Here is a 16537-nt window from a genome sequence, read left to right on the forward strand (position 1 = left end):
CTAATGAGTAACTCTGTATTCGGTGCGTAGTAAAATTATTTATTTTATAGTAGGCTCAATATATCTTCTTCCCCACTCTTTCAGGGAAAACCGTGGAAAACCTTCGAAATCGTCAAGATTTCAAATTGGTGACCACCCCAGCAAAGGCGGTTAAAAAAGCCACTTCACCCGCGTTTGAAAAATCTACAAATTTTCATAATGAACTGGTTGATATCCACTCCACCAAGAAAAAATTGGTGTTAAACCGACCGATAAACACCTGGTTTGCCATCCTAGATCTATCAAAACTCCTTATGTATCAATTCCACTACGATGTAATTAGAAAGGAGTATGGTGACAAGGCAAAACTCCTTTTGACGGATACCGATATGTTTTAAGAGATTATGTAACATTTACCAATAATAACCTTATGTATAATTACAGACAGCCTCACCTACCAAATTGAGACGAAGGATCTTTACGTTGACTTTGCCGCTAAAGCGGATATGTACGACTTCACGGGTTACCCTCGGGATCACGCTCTTCACAGTGACGTCAACAAAAACGTCTTGGGTAATTTAAAGACGAGATAGACGGTACCCCGATCCAGTAGTTCTGCGGACTCAAAGATGTACAGTATTTTATCGGCCAAAGGTGGAAAGAAGACACGCAAGGGGGTTTGCAAGCGCGTTGTAAAGAAACGCGTCCGGCACGCGCATTACCGCGAGTATTTGTTCAACCGCGAGCTGACCACCGCGGAGATGATTAGAATTGTCAGTGACAAACACGTTTTAAAAACTGACAGCGAGAATAGAAGCCCTGAGGGAGAAGGGTCGTTACATCCTTCCACCATAACTTGTAAGTAATTTGTGAAAGGAATGAAACGTGATATTGATATATTTATATCTATATATATATTCTTTTTTTCAAGTTTATCCAAGTGTGTAGACCACTACCATATAGGGAGTCGGCGGTTGTGCGTGTATCATCAATGCACGAATTTCGCAGCAATCACAGCTTTTAAAGGCTCACAACAGGTTCACAAATGTCACGATGGAATTGAGCCATCAGTCTTCTGCTACGCGGGATGAACACCTCCGCCTGCTTTCCCCGTCTCTTACACAACGTGTCAACGACCTGGTTTACGTTTTCGACATTTACAGAGGCAATGTTCAAATTGACATGTCTGACCTAATCGTCCATTCAACGAATTTACGCACAAGAGGACATCATGCTAAACTGGTTAAACCTGTGGCTAAGTCATTTTCTAAGGCTAGTCATTTTACCTCAAGGGTAATCAACGATTGGAACTCGCTGCCAGAATAAATATTATCTTTAGAATGTTCAGTGCATTTCCGTCGAAGTATTACGGATTGGATTCGTAAGAGTTCCTAAATTCTTATTTTTATTCTAATTGTTGTTTGTTTTATTTAATGTACCTTATGCTTTTGGGTGGTTGCGCACAAGCCGACTTGTCTTAGGGACCCGATATCTCAGTTCGAAATAAATATATAAATAAATAAACATTTTTACACAATATGGCAACCAGTCAAATATCTTGGCCCACGAGACTTTGGATGGATGGAATGCCTAGTTTTAACAAAGTCCACTTCTGCATGTATAAAGTACCTATTAGATATGAGTTTTCATTTCATCCTTACATGCAAACTAACTAGCGATTGTATTGAAATGTTTTTTTGCAATCATACGGCAATCTTCCCTGGGGAACAATCTGTTGGAAGCAATGGCATCCATTTTTACCATGCAAAATATTCTAAGGTGTGGCTCCAAAAAGCTTTGAAAATCTGTCGGTGCAAACGTTGCTGGTGGCCCATTGGACCGAATGTCACATTTGACCGATTCCCCTTTGACAGAATATAGCCAAAATGTGCGATTTTATAATCATGAAATCTTCATGTAATTTAACGATAAATATCCTGCAGTTTTTACAAACGGAATTAAAAAATGCAACTTTAATTTAATTTTTTTTAACAATGAAACCCCATTTATAATGCTTACATCTATCAATACACTCTCCTTTATAAAGACTGACATTGCATTATTACATAGATGTAATAAAAATTTAAACATTGATGAACAAATAAATGTATTACATTTTCCTGTATTTCGTTTTACGTTTTGAAAGTAGTAGTAATCCTTCCATTAAAACCTAACCTAACATAAACAAACAAACATTTTACCGTATTTTAATAAGATTACCCGAAAAAAATAGGATACCTCTTGCTTAGGGTAGAAATAAAATAAAATAATATAACAACATTGGGTTACAATAAATGAACAAATTAGCAATAATTTGGAAAAGCAGCTGTATTTAGCTGTTAAAGCATACCCAATTTAGTAATATTTTGGAAAAGGGGGGAATTTACTCAGTTGATATTAACAGGGATAGATAGACTTTCTTAAGACGGAATAAACAATGTTTGGCCTTTACTTCAGTCCGACTCATAGACGAGTATATAGTCCCTTCCTTCAACACGTAACCAAAAAATTAAATTATCTTATTGGCTCACAAAAACTACGTATTGGTGACGTTGCTGACGGGGAGGGCCAAAAATACGTAATTCCTGTTTAACTCTGTCGCTATGACTACGACCCCTCTTGCGTTGTACCATAGCCCACTCGATCACGCGCGACACGACGCAAGCTGCTCGCGCTATAGCTATAGAGCGCGGATCGAGTGGGCTATGGTTGTACAGATAAGCGTCTTCACAGGGGTTCAAAATGGAGCCGTCTAAATGCGAGGGTCCAGGTAATTATTCGGGAATTGTTTTTAATAGCAATTAAGAAGGTTGTTAGTGAATTTGGTGCCGGTGTTTTGGATTTGGAGTACATCTGTAAAGGTGAAAAGTGTTCGCTAATTCTTTCTTAAGCCAATCATTTATACTATCCTCATGATTTTGTAAACGAATTTGATAAAGTTAACCAAGGCTTAGTGAATGGTCAGGAGTTTTGTGAGCTTAGTGTTTGGTTAAAACCTGTTCTTGCTGTAATATCTATGAAGACTTTTACTCAATTCTAACTCACTTTTAATTTTCTTGGGTCTTCCCCGTCTTTTTTCAGTTGCAAGCCCTATGTCTTGTGTAACTTCCATTTTTAAACAATGTTATTTCAAAAATTTCAATCCGAGCCATTCCAACTTGGCAGACGAATGGGCAGACGGACAGACGACGTTTATTTGACCCGGATATACATACAACGCCATTACGAAAATAAGACCCGCCTCTTCTTTCATACCCCTCCGTCACGGGTAAGGGAGTCGTGGACTAGGATGCGCACCCGAATAACCCTGTTACCCATTCCGTCTTAAAAAGGTCTATCTATCCCTGATATTAACAAAAACAGGCGAACATTTAGCCGTTCATAAAAGAATTCACGTTTACGAGTACAGATTATTACCATTTAATATTGAAGATTACTTTTGTCTTATTTTATTTATTCCTGGCGAATAATTATAACAATAATAAAGAAATAATCTATGCCCACAGTAGTTAAATAAAGAGAAATAATTTATAAATCTATAAATTTTTAATAAAACAGAGCACAACTCATGACGACTTAACCAAAGGAATGACCAAAATATTCTCGGCCGCATGGCGTCACGCGGGAGTGCGGTCACGTGTCAGGGTAGAAATAGTAGTCAGACTATTTTCATCCGGGAGGGAGATGAGAATAGCGTACGAGCTATTTTCACCCGGGTGGGGGTGTGATAATGCCGTATAAGCTATTTTCAACCGGGGGAGTGAGAATAGCGCGTAGGCTATTTCCACCCAGGGATGAGAATAGACACTCTCTTTTTGAAAACACAAACCGTACCTAACTTAACCCAAAATGTATGATTTAAGGTAATTTTAACAAAATTCATTCCGTGTAAATTATTTTATTTTTACATGTTATTTTAGGTTAGGTTTTGGTTTGGTTAGGTGTGGTACTGCGGTTTGTATTTTTAAAAATGCGATTCTTTGATCACTGAAACTTCGAATGTTTGAAGCTATATTTGTATTTATATATTTTTGTAACGGACGCGTGCGCATGCGCCGCTGCGTGAATCATCATATATATATATATAGTTTTTCAATGTTAATTATTAATTATTGTTTGCGCTCATTATAATGGTGTGCAATGAATAGAGGAAGGCGGAAGCTTTCTTTTGGTATATGATTTATTAAGTTTGGAAGAACAGGGGCTATTCTTGAATTTTGCCTCTCCGGCTCTTTGGGTAAATGTTCCAATCGAAGTTTTTTCGCCGCAACATTAGAGGGTGCTTTGTTTGTCGATGATGTTGTGGATGGCTTAGGGTTAGCAGCTGCTCTTTGGGTAAATGTTCCAATCGAAGTTTTTTCGCCGCAACATTAGAAGGTGCTTTGTTTGTCGATGATGATGTTGCGGATGGCACAGGGGGCCGAACTTTTTTCGCCGCAACATTAGATTGTGCTTTGTTTTTCGACGATGATGTTGCGGATGGCACAGGCGGACGAAGTTTTTTCGCCGCAACATTAGAGGGTGCCTTGTTTGTCGATGATGACGTTGCGGATGGCACAGGGGGCCGAAGATTTTTCGCCGCAACATTAGAGGGTGCCTTGTTTGTCGACGATGATGTTGCGGATGGCACAAATTAGCAGCACCGGTTTTATTGGTATTTTCTAGCGCTCTTTTCAAAAAGTTTTTACCGATTTCAAATTTAAGCTTTAAAGGCCAAGACTTACTTCGTTCTTTTCGGTTTTTTTTTGTCAAAATTCCTTTTCATCGTCCATCCTGTTATTTTTATCGTCCCTGTGGAGGGCATGTCTTCTCTGCTTGAGAACTCCCTTGCCCTTTCGGACACCAGCTTTCCGGAACAACATAGCCCAACACTCCCAAACTTCCATTCTAGTCTACCTGTTACTCCAAAGGAAGTACATAGGCTTCGCAAGGACTTATCTACCTCTATTTGTGCAGCTGCTATCTCACAAAAACGCAGGGTGACAACTGTATCGAAGGCTATACCCTTTCCCGTAAGGACAGGCTTGGCAAAGCCGGTGGGGGAGTCATGGTCTACGTTCGTTCACACTTCATAGTTTATAAACTAAATTTACACCTACAATTTGAGGAATCGATTTGGTTGACGATAAAACCCCCAGATTATACTACATGGGTTAACCTAGGATGTGTCTATCGTGCGCCTACCACTTCCCTAGATGCCACTACACGTCTCTTCTAAAACATCTCCTCCGTGTGTGGTCGGTCGCCAGAGCTTCTACTAGTTTGCGACTTCAATCTACCTAATATCTAATGGACAAGTATGAAACTTAAGAAGCTAGCCCCCAGAGAGCACGTCCTTCTCTTGGATTGTTTGCTCAAAAATTTACTACGCCAACACGTGAATCGTCCAACCCGTCACAGTCAAGCTCGTACTCGTAGATCCGCCCCTAGCGTTTTGGACCTGGTCATAACTCCACCCTCCACGTACCTGACGTCACTTTATTCTTGACCGTAGGCGGAAGTGACCATCAATCTTTACTCATCCGCTGGGATCTCTGACCAAGCATTTCCTCATGATTATGATTATTCCAAGGGCGATTACACCGCACTGAACTCTCTGATCGCCAAAGAAGACTGCTCAATATTACCTACCCTCCCTATGGAGGAGGCTTGGTTATACTTTAAGGGACGAGTTTTCGCCTTCATAGAACGCTGTATTCCCTTGTTTGTTGGCCGATCCGCATCTAAACGCATAAAACTTCCCCGCCCCATCAGGCGTGAAGTTAACTTAAATATCAAGCTCTGGCGGAAATTATGTAAATTGGATGCAACAAAACAATATGATGCTCATGTCTCAGCGCTTAAGGCGTACAAAGATCAAGTGAATAATGTGAAAAAGCTTATTTTCCAAGCTCGTTCTCTCCTAACTCGCAAGAAGTTTTCGGTCATCAAGATCTGTCCACGAGCTTTTTACCGTTTTGTACGGAAAGAAATCAGAGTACCGAAATCGCGCCTCAATATAGTGGTTGATTTTAATAATCTAACAGATTCTGATCTCCGTATGGCGAATTAGATCATTGAAGTATTCGTCAGTAATTTCAACCGTTGTGTTACTGGCGGGTCTACCCTACCTGATCTGAACCAGATACCTATGGATGATTACACCCCTTCCTTCAAAGATATACGAACTATCCTACAAAAATTGGACATTAAATCCTCTTCTGGCCCGGATGCTATACCTAACCGCCTGCTAAAGTACTGCTCTTCGACGATTTTTCGCCCCCTCCACGCATTGTTTCATATATCACTGACTCAGGGCCGTCGAGAGAGGGGGGCAATTCGGTCCATTTTCCCGGGGCCCGTCCCTTTCGGGGGGCCCGGCCGGTCCTCGATCTTTGCTAATTCTAGTGGATAATGGTTGTGAAAATTTAAATATAATACTTAAATGTTATCTTCAACTAGAGCCTAAATAGCAAAAGACAAAAAAAGAGAGAGAAGAGTGGTAGATTCATAACTTGAGCTTTCTCTTAAAATGCTCTCAGTCCTTAATTCTCCCCTTTTCTTACTAAGTATGAATCACTGAAAGTAAATTATAAACTAAGGTAAAAGTTTTATTTCTCACTGGAATCACCCTATATAGGCTACGGAAAAGCTTCAACTTTTTTACAACTCTTTCCTTGCTGTGGATAATCGGGTAGGCATAAATTTTCTTAAATAGATCATAAGCCAGCAAGACATATACCAAAGCTTTCTAATTTCAAAGTTGATGGTTATGGGTTTAAGCAAAGTAGTCTAATAATTTAACAACACAACAAGTATTACAGACAGCGTCTTGCAGTTCCTCGTAAATGGGTTGCTTAGTTGTAACTTGATATTTTGTGAGTAAAATTAGGGAAGCCTAAAGAGTATCATAAAAATAAGTTCTACTGAACTAATTATCCGTACTAAAACAATAACATGTAAAAATATGACCAGCTTCGCTTTGTAAGATGTTCTAAGATCCCATTTACAGCCAAGTTTTATGTACAATTTGGCTGTGTAACAATATGTTTTATATTTAGTGTATAAATTAAAAATATTTAAATGAAACTTGGCTGTCCATAGGATGTCAGAACTTACACGGTGAAGCAGTTTCAAAACGAGCCTTTGCATTTTTTTGCACGTCGGTGTTTTGTTAGGATCGCACTTCTTATTATGGGTAGATTTTAAAGTGAGAAATAAAAACCATTTGACGAAATTGCAGTATTTTTAAATTTTTCCTTAATTCTTATATTAAATACTAAAATAATCCCAAATTTTAGGTTTCTACCTCTCCTCGAATTGCCTCAGACTTTTCATGATCGATCATTGAAAGATATAATGAAAATTTGACTTAAGGTATTTTTAAAGTATATAGAGGTAGGAACAGTAAGTACAATCAGTTTATGAAATTTCAGACTTTTACCTCTAACCAAAATGAAGATACCGGCGCTTTAAAAAAGCATAGGTTGCTACGAAAAGAGAGTGTTTGGAGGGCTTTTGGCGAGTGTACGGAGTGCTTTATTTGGCAGACGCACCACTGCACACACAGATATTTACCCTCCCAATGCGTTGGTGCGGAGCCTCCGAGATATCAAGGCCCGTGTCTATCGCGAAGCGAGAATAATTTTTTAACTAATTTAGTTCGCCTAGTTTTATCACTTGGGGGCGCTTTAAGCATCGTAAAATAAAAATAAGTTCAGCCTCATGACCCCGTTGACTGCTACAATATTAGGGCAACGAATAGGTCGCGGATAGTAAAAAAACGTTTTAGAAAATTTCCGACGACCTTTATTAAACAATCATGCCAAAGAAGTAAAGGATAAAAAGCTTAGGTTAAAAAATGAAAGGTTACCTAGGAGTAAAAAAAATCCTCTTATGGTATAATAAAACTGTGAATTAGGAACGGTTACACCCATTTCACCTAATTTAAAACACCCATTCCCATTTACCCAAACCTCATTTAACCCAATTCCCAGTTCTCCTATTCCAATTAACCCAATATTGCATACCCAAAAAGACCCAAATAGAGTAGAATTTGATGGTTTTATTTATTTATTGTTTCATTCCATAAGGGATACACTTACTTGAAGTGTATAACCGCTCCAAAGAGGAAGAGACGTCGTCGAAACCAAACCAAACCTAACCTAACATAACATAACGGTAATGTTTTGGAAAAGGCATATTATTTGAGAAGTCAATGAAGCTAAACATCAATATTTTTGAAAAGGCGTACCATAGTTAAATGATTTATAAAATATTTCTAACCTAACTTAACCAACCCTAACCTAACATAACAGTGATGTTTTGGAAAAGGCATATTATTTGAGAATTCAATGAAGCTAAACATGAATATTTTGGAAAAGGCGTACCATAGTTAAATGATTTACAAAATATTACTAACCTAACTTAACCAACCCAAACCTAACCTAACATAACAGTAATGTTTTGAAAAAGGCATATTATTTGAGAAGTCAATAAAGATAAACATCAATATTTTGGAACAGGCGCACCATAGTTAAATGATTTATAAAATATTACTAACCTAACTTAACCAACCCAAACCTAACCTAACATAACAGTAATGTTTTAGAAAAGGCATATTATTTGAGAAGTCAATGAAGCTAAACATCAATATTTTGGAAAAGGCGTACCATAGTTAAATGATTTATAAAATATTACTAATCTAACCTTACCAAACCTAACCTACATAACCCTAACTCAGAATTACGGGGGCATATTTTCCTTTCGAAGTTTTCAGCCATTCGACTTCCATATTTAATAAATCACACTGATCAACAGTCTCTTATATAATAATTTTAAAATATTGCTTTTTTAATGGAAAATACGAATTAATAAAACGGGTATGTTATTTGTGCCAAATTCCTGTTTTATCGCCTTTTGTGGCAAACGGGAATTGTGAGAAATACATTTGGGTGAATCGGGAATATATGATTTGGGTTAAATTCTTCTGATTGGGACAAATGAGATTGGGTGATATGGGGGGACACCTTAGCGACTTCATAAAGTTTTGTTTTACTAAAAAAACAACGATGTTAAAATCTCATAATGAATTTTGTTGTCTACCAAAAGATTCAATAAAAAATAAATAGCCCCTAAAATAATTACGTTAATTTAAGAGTGAAAACTTTCTCTTCCATAAATTTTTTTATAATTGACCCCTAAAATATCAACGACAATTTAATGAAGACCTCCTTCACAACTGTAATAAAAGAACAATTTAGTACATATTAGGCCTGTGCGAGTACTCGATTGAAGGCGAGTACAAAAGGTTTTTCGGTCGAACCCCTTTCTGCCGGGTCTCCGTCGTGATTTCCGTCGAGTGCGAGTCTAGCTAAAATGTAGCAGGTGATATATTGTAAAACCAGCCCCACTGATGTCAAGTACATTAAACTTAACTTGTTTGAGCGAGTTGCCTCTGTTTCTATTTAGGTAAGGTGGTGAAATATTTTTGACTGTGATAAATGAGATGAACTTAAATTGGCATCATTTAATAATAGAGCTATTTCAATTCGGGGGTAAGGAGAGTTTTTGAGTCGGGGTTTCGTCAGACCCCGCCTAGGTGCCTTATTGTGCGCGAAATTTAGCATAGAGGTTTACAGTGGCCCACACGGAGGGAGGGTGACTATGACGATGAAACCGTATATATTGATTATCAGACTGATTTGGATGAAGAACCAGATGACGTTTAAAATGTATCATTTTTGTATCTTTATTTGCATTAAATAATAATTTAACGTTAGAAGGTTTCATTGAATGAGTGTGAATTAAAATGTGCCTACATAGAGCTATATCAGTTGAAGGGGGAAACGTCACAGTTGGGCCTGCCAATAAACGGAGCCGATTTTCACCCTCCCTCTGTGCGGGCCACTGTAGAACTCTAATCTTAATTTTGCGCACAATAAGGCACCTAGGCGGGGACTGGCGAAACCCCGCCTCAAAAACTCTCCTTACCCCCGAATTGAAATAGCTCTATTATTAAATGATGCCGATTTAAGTTCATTTCATTTATCACAGTCAAAAATATTTCACCACATTACCTCGAAAACTCGCTCAAACAAGTTAAGTTTAATTTACTTGACATCAGTGGGGCTGATTTTACCCGCTACATTTAAGCTAGACTCGCAGTCGACGGAAATCACGACGGAGACCCGGCAGAAAGGGGTTCGACCGAAAAATCTTTACGTGGAGCCCGACGGAATTTCCGCTCGGCCGGGCGCAAGTTGTGTTCTATTTTTCGGTCGTGTTCGGCGTTACGCCGGTGTCTCACCCAATGAAATTATCCCACTGACTACGTAATAAATTTCAAGAGTGCACGCATACGCTAGATAGATTGATAGCCGCCATATATTTTTTTGGTCGGAAACATGCCACGAAGAAAGAAAAATGTATCTAATGGAATAATATAGAGGTAAAATGTTAATAAGAAGGTCTTTATTGAGGAGCTTAGAAAATATACTTTCTTGTACGATCTAAGCGACAATGGGACAGAGATACCAATTCAGAGTGCGAAATAAATGTTATGGAAACCACTCTAATCTGTCACGTGACCCAAAAATATCTACCGCCAAACTCAAAATTCAGTCCTAATGTGAACAGTCTACAGCGTAAGGTAAAATTTCTATCAAATGCTGCGTGATTTGCGTCGGTTTTTTTCGGTCGAGTGGGAATCTAGCTTTATGAGGCACGAAGTTGTCATAGTCTGAAGCAAGAATCATGCCGTCAGATTAAACCTAAGCCGCGTATTTTCCAGTCAGATTTTATATTCTGTTATTTAGCACGACCAGATCTATCAAACAACACCGGATTCATATATGTACCTACTGAGGTAAGAATTCATACCTCATTTGACCATTTTAACCCCCGTCTGATTTATTGATGGCCCCCTTTGATGACGTCAGATTTCATATATTTGGAATCGCCATTTCCAGTTCTATCATTTGCCACCTTTTTTATTCATGTACCTCATGAGGAAAGAAATCATACCTCATTAGGGTCAAACATGACCCCGCCCCCTCAAATGCTCCAGCTGTGACGCGTAAGACGGCCTAATCTATTAATGAGCATCAAAACTGAACTCATTCCAATGGTCAGACCTTTTGTACTTTATGAGGAGGATTCATACAACACACTTTCTCATTTTAAAAAGTCAAATAGTTACAATCATTACAGAGCCATTTTACACAAGAGTACACAAAGGTAGGGGCCGAAGTAAAAAAACGGTAAGATGTTAGAATAAAAACTGTAAATTATCTGAAGGTGCTCTCTACATTCGGTAAAGATTTTACAAGTGTAAAGCCGCACCTTTTATATACTCGAAAAAAAATTCATAATAAATTACAATATTTAATCAATTATCAAAAACGTCTGAAATACCTTTTAGCAATTTCCTTTTATTCGCGTGTCTCACTCTGAAGTTCAGTTCTTACATAAACGCAAGATGCTTGAAGGAAATAATTCACTAGAATTTAAGTTTGGAACAATAAATGTAAGTAAGAATGTTTTGTCTTATTCTTCCTTAGATACAGATGAAACAAAACCTTTATATTACAAATGCATGTAAGTTTAAAAAATACAACACCAAACACTTCACAGGATCTCCAGCATTTGGGACCACTCATTGTAAATGACCTTATTACATATAACGATTATTTTAGGATTTTTCACACAGCTTATATCCTGTGTAAGTGTAATATTCGAAATGTAACGTGAGTAATGCAATATCAGTTAAAACACATTGCATATGTTACTATTTACTAACTCAATAATTGTGTTACCATTTACACTAGATTAAAATTTATACCGTTTGTAAAAATCACGGAAACACTTTTGAAGGACTACGGTTTTCAATTTAAAATTGTGTATCACACCCTTGCAATCGCAACGGAGCTGAAGGTTCAGTATACGAAATTTTAAGATGATTCCAGTTGAACCCATTGTGCTGAAACATTTATTCACTAACATAGTAAAAAGACTTTAAACATTAAAGTCAACCATGGTTTACTTAACAAAAAATTAAATTTAGAATAACTTTATCTTGATTAAACAACCAAACAAATTATCTATTTCAGAGATGGTCATTTTCGAACCCCTAAGAACATTTTCTGCAGTTGAATCTTAATCTACCTCGCTTTTTACAGGTTATTGACATGTCCTTAGAAAGTTTTTCATTACAACCTGAAGATGTTTTTCGTTATCACGTTTCTCCAACTATGATGATGGGTGATAACCGCATTGCAACATGCGTCAACCCAAAAAATGAACTCGACAGTCGACACCCGTTTATCTATCAATGGTTTGGATGCGTACACGTGGTGTCTCATCGCATCGGCTATGGTTCTTCTGTCTATGGTGTCATCGTTGAATACTTTTTTCCGATCGAATTCATTAGCGGGAAGTTACAGAAATGAAAAAAGTACAAAAACTTTGCTAAATCGACACAATTGAACTTCAATTTCATTGAAACGTTAGAGATTGTTACAAATGAACTCAGTTTATGTTAAATACAATAATTTTCAGGATGGATTGCGGCTTTAACGACCAACTTCAATCAATATATTTTGCAATATTTATCGGATTTCTTAGCAAATAGTTTCGAGAATCTGAAATCGCCGAAGCTCTTGCGTAAGCTCGCCTGGAGTCGCCTCTGGTGCAGACTTTTTAGTGTACTGTGTTGAGCAGATGCTTTTCGGGTGCTTTGAAATCAGATTTTCTCATATCAAATGAAAAATATGTAAACACAATTGACGATATTTGTCAGCAGAAAAACATTACCTTAATGATTGCGGGAAATGCTGTTATGCATTTGTCTATGCAGGTAAAAATTCTCCTTTTGAAATCAATTTTAAAATTGTAGCTGCATGAAGATTAATATCATCAGAGTTACACTCAGTATAAACAGCCCTAATGTGGCATCTGGGCATTAACATTGATCTTCCTTTATTGAACATTATCAAACGTGTTACTATATGTATGTAAATTTTATGGTCTTTATACAGAAAAACTTGTCATTTAGCGCCAAACTTGAAAAAATGATGAAGCAAAATGGAATGGTTTTGAGTGCTACTATGTCTCACGTAGTTAAAATCGTTTTTCTTCGCTTTATCTCTGCACTTTTTGTAGACAAGGAATACATTATGTCAGACTTACCCGTAATTGTTCAATATGAATTGATCAAATCAAATAGAAAGATTTACATAGGAAAAGAATCGTACGAACGAAATTACTATTATTTTCTCATAAACAAACAAGTGCCTCGTGACATACTTGAAAACATCAACTACTTGTAAGTACCGCAAATTTTATTGTTCTTATATGAATAGATGTCTTACAAGTTCTGAGATGTTATGTGTGGGTTTCAATGACTAAAGGAAAGTCTTATAGTATTAGTCCTTTCAATTATTGGAAAAGAAAGATTGATTTTTTTTGTTAATTTAATTACGAGATCAAAGCAAAATAGTTAAACAGGGGCATTATTTACACAATTTGACAACCTTTAAGGAAAGCCACTTCTTATTTGAGAACCATTCTGATTGCTGAGCCGAGTCCAGACAGTTATTTAAATCTTAAGAGTTTTGCTCTTTTGAGGAACGAGATAGGCCTATTGACACAATAAAGATTTGTTTTTATAGAAACAATTATTGAACGCTCGAAAATGATTATTTCGGAAGTTACGATCACTGTAAAACAACATTAAAATGGATGTGTTTCGATTCGTGAGAAAGAAACTCAATAATAATAAGTTATTTCAGATGTCTGCATGCTTCACATTTATTAAGTCAAATATTGTTCTTTCAATGTTTTATTTAGAACACTTATGTTTTTGGAGACTGGTCAAAGAACGCCAGGACAAAAAAGCACGCCTATCGATCTTCTTTTATAGAAGCTTTTGCACAATTTCAACGGCATAGTGAGTTTTTGAATATTTCACCTTAATAGTGTTTATGTGTGCGTTATATCGACTAATGGTGTCGTCGTAGACTAAGCGGGACACTTCTGTCTGAAAGCAAGGGCGCTTAAATTCAGGATTAAATATTTATATTATTTTGTAACATTTTAGATGTAAAGTTTTAAAAAGTTAATTATATAAAGCTATTCTAGGAGAGCGATAGCTCTCTTAGATAAGACCTCATACCGACTTTAATGTATAAGGATGGTTTTTTGATTGGTTATAACTTTTTTTGTATCGTATTAACTGCTTTGAAAAAATTCCACAGAACTACAATTCGGGACCTAAATATGTGGTTAAAATTTCAAAAAGATCCATCCATTAGTTTTTCTTATAAAAAATAAAGTTGCTAAGGGTGGTTTTCATTTCCATAAAAATTTTACGATATTTTGATGAAAATCATGAAATTTTCCATAGAAATAACATGGGAAAAATTTAACAGATAGCCTTTTTGTGGAAGCCGTCATGAAATAACTATACGTTTGTTTGATTTGAAAACGGTTTCAAATGAAAGCCTCATATTTAGTATTTGTGCTTTCCAGCTTTCATTGATTAATTTTAAGTTTAAGTATGTTTAATTTTAAATTTTCAAAATTACCCCAATTTGCGTTATTTAAGCATGGATAGACTGATTTACTAGAAAATTGCAGCGCGAGGCCAAAATTGGCCTTTTTTTGCGTTTAGTTGCGTCATATTAATCCGATTGTTTTTTCTTAATGCCTTTTGGTTGAAATGCCCTATTCTACAGGGCCGGTAGGCCCTTGTAGATATGACATGACACCCTTCCGTAATGTTAAAGAAAAAGTCACACCTTTTAGGGTTAGCGTCCCATAGAAAAAGCATTAAAAATTTTCGTTTTTTTAACGAAATGGTCATAGGCCATACGGAAAAAGTATAGCGAAGTTAGTTTTCGGAATACTTCTAAATTAACAAGCATTTATTAAACGGGAAACTTACGGGTTTCGATTTTTAATTAATGAATTCTAATTTTTGTAATTTAACTAATTAAGATAGTAAGTCAAAAAATTACTTTTGGGTCAGATGTCAGCCTAACCTTATAGCGCGCTTAAACCTATTTTCTTCATTTCGTTCTCGTTGACAACTACAAGGTCCTAGGTTTGTGGGTGCTAACAAGTTACGTTGACTAATTGTAAATGTTGGCTTTCTTGCTGATTTTCCTAATTTCTTAGCAGTAGACTCCAGCAAATTACTTTTGTATTTCGTCCGAGCTTGAGCACCTTTATATGTATTTTCTAATTAACTGTAGCACCCTTAATAAGAAATACGTCGTTATCAGGTCGAATTTTCGTCTAGAAAAGTAATTCAGGTAAATAATTACAGTTAATAGAGGTTTTTATATCATTTAAAGTAAGCTTTTCGACGTTCTTTACGGCCAAGGCTTAAGTTGTATTTTAGTTACTCTATGTTATATAGTGTTTATAGCAGGCTGGGAAATAGCACACTTCCTCTGGTCCAAAACCAGTTAATTAATTGCTTGGACTAGTTTTTTAATTCAAGAAGTGGGGGTTACTGGTCCTCGGGACCAGTTTATTAATTGCAAATCTATTGGAGAGCAAAGGCTGGGACCAGTCCGGAGACCAGTAAATTATTTCAGACAATAGGGGGTCAATGGTCCAAAGGACTAGTTTAAAAAATATCCTTATTTCCCAGCCTGGTTTATAGTGTCTTTCCTTTTAAAGATTATAAGAAAGCTAATTTCCAGCTCTGTTTGGAATTACAAAATACGTAGTCTGCTTCGATTCATGCTACAAATCCCAACCCTAGGGCCAAGGTTTTACGCTTCTTGTAACTTAATACTGTATCTATGACAGTAAAAAATGGCATATATCCAAATTATTATGGTTTAGAAATCAACGGTAGTGTTTTCACCCTGTGAAGAATTCGACTTCAAAATATTACAGGAAAGATGACAAAATTTCCAATTTGTTTTCCCTTCGGCAGTTAAAAGAGTGGTGTTAATGTTAGCGCTGTTAAGTCAACATTCTCATTTGAGGACTGGTATAAACGGTTTCATTATTTGTTAATCTCACTAAAATGGGTAGGATTTTACTTTACCTACCTAACCCAACCAACACTTGATTCTGACTAATTAGGCCACGGGGAGTTCGGAAAAAATAGTGAAAAAATTCTTAACCCGCCGCAAGTTGGTTAAAAAAATTTTTGAAAATTTGAAAATTGCATGTACTTACCGCCATTAAGACCGCTACGCGCCTAAACGCATTCTGCCCTCGATCTTGAAAAACTACCCGGGGGGGTAAATATAATAATAAGGACTCGCGACGGAATTCAAGGAGCACATACTGCGGAAATATAGCTATGAAATTTTAAACACCCACTGAAACATTTAGAATTCTCATACCAGGATAGAAAAATATTTGAAGCGAGCTCCAATTTTAAAAATAAACAACGATATTTTGCTAAATTGCGTAGATTATTTCGGAAGTAAATAAAGATAAACAATAATATTTTGGAAAAGGCATAATATTATTTGGGAAGTAAATGAAGATAAACCACAATATTTTGGAAAAGGCGTAACATTATTTGGGAAATAAATGAAGATAAACAATAATA

The 16537-nt window shown here is 36.7% G+C and overlaps 2 protein-coding genes and 1 long non-coding RNA gene across 6 annotated transcripts; 2 read left to right on the forward strand and 1 right to left on the reverse strand.

Annotated features, from left to right (window-relative positions):
- The first annotated feature begins 9807 nt into the window (after positions 1-9807).
- On the forward strand, positions 9808-11918 carry LOC149716451 (uncharacterized). 4 transcript variants are annotated; one of them, XM_089843936.1, is made up of 6 exons: positions 9808-10408; positions 10475-10825; positions 10899-11219; positions 11381-11485; positions 11593-11680; positions 11787-11918. In XM_089843936.1, exons 3-6 carry the CDS (start codon positions 11106-11108, stop codon positions 11789-11791), a joined length of 312 nt encoding a protein of 103 aa, XP_089700062.1. In that variant the 5' UTR covers positions 9808-10408; positions 10475-10825; positions 10899-11105; the 3' UTR covers positions 11792-11918. The 4 variants fall into 4 exon arrangements, 3 of the variants coding, with proteins under 3 accessions (XP_089700062.1, XP_089700061.1, XP_089700063.1); XR_016369406.1 differs by having other exon boundaries at positions 9808-10825; positions 10899-11086; positions 11170-11485; XM_089843935.1 differs by having other exon boundaries at positions 9808-10825.
- A 116-nt stretch (positions 11919-12034) lies between these two features.
- LOC149716452 (uncharacterized) lies at positions 12035-12774 on the forward strand. The gene is made up of 2 exons (XM_089843938.1): positions 12035-12412; positions 12517-12774. The coding sequence occupies exons 1-2, from the start codon at positions 12256-12258 to the stop codon at positions 12672-12674; spliced, it is 315 nt and encodes a 104-aa protein (XP_089700064.1). The 5' UTR covers positions 12035-12255; the 3' UTR covers positions 12675-12774.
- A 2344-nt stretch (positions 12775-15118) lies between these two features.
- Positions 15119-15545, reverse strand: LOC149716453 (uncharacterized). Its single transcript, XR_016371555.1, has 2 exons — positions 15285-15545; positions 15119-15216 (listed from the first exon to the last, which is right to left on the reverse strand). It is a non-coding gene; the product is annotated as an uncharacterized LOC149716453 (long non-coding RNA).
- Between the last annotated feature and the right edge of the window lie 992 nt (positions 15546-16537).

This window comes from Phalangium opilio, unplaced genomic scaffold (genome assembly GCF_054372755.1).
Source record: "Phalangium opilio isolate 3A_F unplaced genomic scaffold, DU_Popi_V2 ptg000009l_1, whole genome shotgun sequence".
In the NCBI taxonomy this organism is placed as follows: Eukaryota; Metazoa; Arthropoda; class Arachnida; order Opiliones; family Phalangiidae; genus Phalangium; species Phalangium opilio.

Excerpts from the sequence above, each read along its gene's own strand:
- LOC149716452 (XM_089843938.1), top strand. The coding sequence starts at position 12,256 with ATGAACTCGACAGTCGACACCCGTTTATCTATCAATGGTTTGGATGCG. Across the intron at positions 12,413-12,516 it reads AAGTTACAGAAATGAAAAAA|GATGGATTGCGGCTTTAACG; the intron begins GTACAAAAACTT and ends AATAATTTTCAG.
- LOC149716451 (XM_089843935.1), top strand. The coding sequence starts at position 11,106 with ATGAGGAGGATTCATACAACACACTTTCTCATTTTAAAAAGTCAAATA. Across the intron at positions 11,220-11,380 it reads GGGGCCGAAGTAAAAAAACG|CAATTTCCTTTTATTCGCGT; the intron begins GTAAGATGTTAG and ends AATACCTTTTAG. Across the intron at positions 11,486-11,592 it reads TTAAGTTTGGAACAATAAAT|GATCTCCAGCATTTGGGACC; the intron begins GTAAGTAAGAAT and ends AACACTTCACAG.